This window comes from Pristiophorus japonicus, chromosome 18 (genome assembly GCF_044704955.1).
Source record: "Pristiophorus japonicus isolate sPriJap1 chromosome 18, sPriJap1.hap1, whole genome shotgun sequence".
Taxonomy (NCBI): domain Eukaryota; kingdom Metazoa; phylum Chordata; class Chondrichthyes; family Pristiophoridae; genus Pristiophorus; species Pristiophorus japonicus.
The window spans coordinates 37,430,965-37,436,964 of NC_091994.1; the positions used below are offsets into that span (position 1 = coordinate 37,430,965).

Genomic DNA, 6,000 nt, shown 5'->3' on the forward strand with positions numbered 1-6,000 from the left:
GAACCAGGGATCACAGTCTAAGGATAAGGGGTAAGCTATTTAGGACCGAGATGAGGAGAAACTTCTTCACTCAGAGAATTGTGAACCAGTGTTGTTGAGGCCAGTTCATTATATATATTCAAAAGGGAGTTAGATGTGGCCCTTACGGCTAAAGGGATCAAGGGGTATGGAGAGAAAGCAGGAATGGGGTACTAAGTTGCATGATCAGCCATGATCATGTTGAATGGCCTACTCCTGCACCTATTTTCTATGTTTCTATGTAAGCAGTGTAGACCGAATCATAAAATTACAAAGAGATATTAATAGATTAAGCGAATGGGCAAAACTGTGGCAAATGGATTTCAAAGTAGGTAAATGTGAGGTCATTCACTTAGGATAGAATAGAGTACTTTCTAAATGGTGAAAAGCTAGAAACAGTGAAAGTCCAAAGAGACTTTGTGGGTCAATGTACATAGATCATTAAAATATCATGGACAGGTACAGAAAATAATCAAAAAGGCTAATGGAATGCTAGCCTTTATATCTAGCAGACTAGACTACAAGGGGGTAGACCTTAGACCTAAGCCATGGTTAGATCACACCTGGAGTACTGTGAGCAGTTCTGGATACCACAACTTAGCGAGGATATATTGGCTTTGGAGGGAGTGCAGCACAGATTTATCAGAATGATACCTGGACTCCAAGGGTTAAATTAGGAGGAAACATTACACAAACTAGGGTTTAGACAGTTATGGGGTGATTTGATCTATGTTTTCATGATATTAAGGTGAAGTGATAGGGTACATAGAGAGGAACTATTTCTGCTGGTTGGGGAGTCTAGGACTAGGGGGCATATTCTAAAAATTAGAGCCAGGCCTTTCAGGAGTGGTTGGTAATCACTTCTACATGCAAAGGATGGTAAGAGTTTGGAACTCTCTTCCGCAAACGGAACTGATGCGAGGTAAACTGTTAATTTTAAATCTGAGATTGATAGATTTTTGTTAAGGAAAATGGGGCAATGGCAAGTATATGGAGTTAGGTCACCGATCAGCCATATTCTCATTGAATGGCACACCAGGCTCGAGGGGCTAAATGGCCTACTCCTGTTGCCAAGTTCCTAACTGTTTCAATTCTTAAACCCATTGCTTCTTGTGAATGCGGCGTAATCATCTTTTGCCCAGATCAAAACTAGGTGTTGATCATGTCTACATTACATTTTGCTTGGACATACAAGTAGCAATCAAAATCTGTATTTTTGCTGTTTGCTTTTTTGACTGAGAATAACTAAGCAATGACTCCGTATGCATAGTGCGGAAAGAAGATCAGCCATCAGCTTATTGAATGAAGGAGCAGGCTCGAAGAGCCGAATGGCCTATTCTTCCACCCAACATTTCTGGCTCCTATGCTAGCCGACATTGTTAACGGTTCTCTGTCATCAGGTGCCCTCTCCTTCAAATCTGCTGTCATCACCCCTCTCCTCAAAAAAACAACCTTTGACCCCACTTTGCTTGCTAGCTATCGTCCCATCTGCAACCTCCCTTTCCTGTCCAAAGTACTTGAACGTGTTGTTGCCTCCCAAATCTGTGATCATCTTTCCATGAATTCAATGTTTGAATCCCTTCAATCTGGCTTTCGCCTCTGCCATAGTACCGAAACTGCTCTCATCAAAGTCACAAATTACATACTTTGTGACTGTGACAAAGTTAAACTATCCCTCCTCGTCCTTCTCGACCTGGCTGCAGCCTTTGACAGTTGACCACTCCATCCTCCTCCAATGCCTCTCCACCAATGTCCAGCTAGATGGGACTGCCTTCATCTGGTTCCATTCTTATCTATCTAATCGTAGCCAGAAAATCTCCAGCAATGGCTTCTCTTCCCACTCCCGCATTGTTACCTCTGGCGTCCCAAGGATCTGTCCTTGGTCCCCTCTTATTTCACATCTATATGCTACCCCTTGGCGATATCATCCGAAAACACGGAGTCAGTTTCCGCATGTACGCAGACGACACCCAGCTCTACCTCTCCACCACTTCTGTCGACCCCTGCTTGGTATCTTAATTGTCAGATTGATTGGCTGAGATGAGCAGAAATTTTCTCCAATTAAATATTGGGAAGACTGAAGCCATTATCCTTGGTCCCTGCCACAAACTGCATTCCCTAACCACTGACTTCATCCCTCTCCCTAGCATCAATCTGAGGGTGAACAAGACTGTTCACAACCTAGGTGTCATATTTGACCCTGAAATCAGTTTCCAGCCACATATCAGCAGCATAACTAAAAACGCCTTTTTCCACCTCCGTAACATTGTCCTTATCTGCCCCTGCCCTTCTGCTGCTGAAACCCTCATTCATGTCTTTGTTACCTCTAGACTTGATTACTCCAACTCACTCCTAGCCAGCCACACTACGTAAACTTGAAGTCATCCAAAACTCAGCAGCCCGTGTACTAACCCACACCAAGTCAAGATCACGCATCACACCTGCTTTCTGACCTACATTGGCTCCCAGTTAAACACTTCGATTTCAAAATTCTCATCCTTGTTTACAATTCCTTCTATGGTCTTGCCCTTCCCTATCTCTGTAATCTTTTTCAGCCTCACAAACCCACATGTCTGCGTTCCTCAAATTCTGGCCTCTTGAACATCCATTATAACTGCTCAACCATTGGTGGCCGTGCCTTCAGCTGCCTGGACCCTAAGCTCTGGAGCTCCCTCCCTAAACCTCTCTATCTCTCGTTCCTCCTTTAAGACGCAACTTAAAACCTACCTCTTTCAACAAGCTTTTGATTATCTGCCTTAATTTCTTCTGTGGCTCAGTGTCAAATTTATCTGCTTGTCTGTAACACTGTTGTGAAGCGCCTTGGGACGTTTTACTACGTTAAAGGCGCTATATAAAAGTTATTCTTATTCTTGTCGTTCAAAGCAATAACCTGCCACTTAACAACCTAATGCATCGATGTATTGCCCCCAACCCTGCCTGCAAACATTATGCAATCAGAATGCAGCAGCTTGACAAATTATACCGTGCATGTGACCATAAACTTAAAAATACAATGAAACTTGTATTGAATAAGGGAAGTGTTTTAAGGGGAATCCCACGAATCATGCCAAGACACACACACCGCGCGCGCATGCGCACAACTCCGTGGCCCCATAACAACCCCTTTTCATACCCGGGGCCCGGCCCTTCCCCCGGTCCCCCCAACACTGAAACAACAACATTCACCTTCAGCAGCACGAAGAACTCGAACATTCTCCGAAAGGACGGGGGAAACACCCTGGCGTACGTCACGGCCATCTTGAAGAAGAGTGCGTGGAAGAGCCGGTCTCGGACATTGATGAGCGGGTTCGGGTTCAGGTTGTTGTTCCTCACCCGGTTCGGGTTGTTGGGCTGATTTTCCGACATTTTCCTCAACTCGAGCGGACGAGCACAATTTCCCCCTCCCCCCCCCAATTCAAAATAAAAAGAGTTGTGGAGTTTCTGTCTCGAACAGTGCTGCGTCCACACAAACAAATCAAAAAAAATCACCTCGAAGCCGGACTAAATTTTACAGTTTCTCCCCCCCTCCCCAGCCGCGCTCCAAGCTCCGTCTGTCCAGACCCGCCGTTTCCCACACTGCACCGCGCGCACAGCGCCGCTCCAACTCCCAACCCGAGCGCCCCCCGCAGGCTGGGAGGAGTTACTGCACGCACACATACACTAACCCTCACTGAACTTACCGAGCGGCGGCCTGATTGCCACAAACTGCGCCCCCGCAGGCTGGGAGGAGTTACTGCACCTGACAACTCTGCATCTCAAAAGCTCGATGGGGACATCTCACTATATCATTCGCTGTACCTGCAGGATTTTTGAAATGTGCACATCATTAGAAAAATATTGTAACGTATTTCAGAAAATTATTGCGAAGATATATTCTACTAACTTGGCCACGCAAAACATGAATCTGTCCATTACCAAGGAGACCCTAACCAGGGATTTACAGAGGATGGAGGCCTACTTCTGCTAATGGCGACTTCGGCCAAACCCGCAAAAGACGGTAACCTCAACATTCCACCTCAACACCCATCAAGCAAACCAAGCTTTGAAAGTCTCCTTTTATGGCACAGAGGTGAAACATGCCAAAAAAAACTCCTATTTAGGAGTCACGCTCTCTGATCGCACCCGTCACATAAACAGCATCTCCAGAACCTTGGGAAGAAACTGAGGAGTACGATCAACTTGATCCAGAAACTCGCCTGATCCACATGGGGAGCAGACATTCAAACCCTCCGTATGGCAGCACTCGCCCTGGTGTACTCTACAGCGGAGTACTGCTCTCTGGCATGGCTATCAAGCCCGCATGTCAAATCCGTTGATGTCCAACTGAATTCTACCATGAGAATTATCACTGACATGCTTTTATCGACATCAATCGTGCCCTTGCTTGCAAACATCACACCACCACACCTACGCCACGAATATGCAATCTCCAGAGAATACAACCGCTACACCAGCAAAGACATGCTGATTCAGGCCTACCAGCAATCCCTCTCAAATCTAGGCCATTTTGGATCATCGCAGAAGCCCTTCAGCAATGTCCCCTTGCTGACCGATGGCGAAATGCTTGGAAGAACTGCGACATACGGAATGGATTCTTTATAGAGGACCCCACAGTACAACCTGAAGGATCAAATCTTTCTCGCAAACAGTGGACAACCATCAACCGCAACAGAACTGGTCATGGTCGATGCTGCCACCTTCTCCATAGGTGGACGATTAAAGCATCCCCATCATGTGACTGCGGAGCTCCTAATCAGAGCCTGGAGCACATCATTGATCACTGCCCTCAGAGGGAATTCACAGGCAGCCTAAAGATATCCAGGCTGTTACACCGGGAGGTTTGGCCTGAATATTTGACTTAGATATTGACATTTAATTTGCTTTGCTATTACTATACAACTTCTACAACATTATTTTTACATTTCCATTATTAGAAAGTTATATTGACATGGTAAAATCATAATCTGAAACAAAAAACATCATGCAGGGCATAAAATATTTTTTCCGCCTGTCATGTCTTAGGAAATCGGACAGTGTAATTTCAGACACCATCAAGCACTTCTAGGTCAGGCATAATGAGACTCATATACCTTCTAACCCATCAGCCTCCACATTTAACTGAGCATCGTCCGCGATTTCCGCAATCACCAGTGTGATCCCACCACCAACGCATCTTCCCCACCCCTCCTGTTTCAGCATTCCGAAAAGAACGTACCTTCTGAGACACCCTGGTTCACTCCTCTATCCCTCCCAACACCCACTTCTCTCCCCACAGCACCTTCCCGTGCAGGCGAAGTGATACATTTTGGTAGAAGGAACGAGGAGAGTCAATATAAATCAAAGGGTACAATTCTAAAGGGGGTGTATAAACAGAGAGACCTGGGGATATATGTGCACAAATCGTTGAAGGTGGCAGGGCAGGTTGAGAAAGCGGTTAAAAAAGAATACAAGATCTTGGGCTTCATAAATACAGTACAAAAGCAAGGAGGTTATGATGAACCTTTATAAAACACTGGTTCGGCCTCAACTGGAGTATTGTGTCCAATTCTGGGCTTTCACCATCAGCATAGGCAGTCTCTCGAAATCGAGGAAGACTTGCTTCCACTCTAAAAGTGAGTTCTCAGGTGGCTGTACAATCCAATGCGGGAATTACAGTCTCTGTCACAGGTGGGACAGACACTCGTTGAAGGAAAGGGTGGGGGGGGGAGCCTGATTTGCCGCACGTTTCTTGCACTGTCTGCGCTTGATTTCTGTATGCTCTTGGTAACGACACTCGAGATGTCCAGCGCCTTCCCGGATGCTCTTCCTCCACTTTGTGTGGTCTTGGGCCAGGGATTCCCAGGTGCCGGTGGGGATGTTACACTTTATTAAGGAGGCTTTGAAGGTGTCCTTGAAGCATTTCCTCTGCCCACCTGGGGCTCGCTTGCCGTGTAGGAGTTCTGAGTAGAACATTTGCTTAGGGAGTCTCGTGTCGGGCATGCA

General features: G+C 46.1%; 1 protein-coding gene across 2 annotated transcripts in view; it reads right to left on the bottom strand.

Moving 5' to 3' along the window:
• tmem259 (transmembrane protein 259) overlaps positions 1-3,567 on the bottom strand; it is a 78,748-nt gene extending 75,181 nt beyond the window's left edge. The window contains exon 1 of one of the 2 annotated variants that reach the window (XM_070859891.1): positions 3,205-3,567. In XM_070859891.1, the coding sequence (XP_070715992.1) occupies positions 3,205-3,384 (180 nt within the window). In that variant the 5' untranslated portion in view covers positions 3,385-3,567. The remainder of the gene's footprint in view (positions 1-3,204) is intronic. The other variant, XM_070859889.1, reaches the window with a different exon arrangement.
• Positions 3,568-6,000: the final 2,433 nt, after the last annotated feature.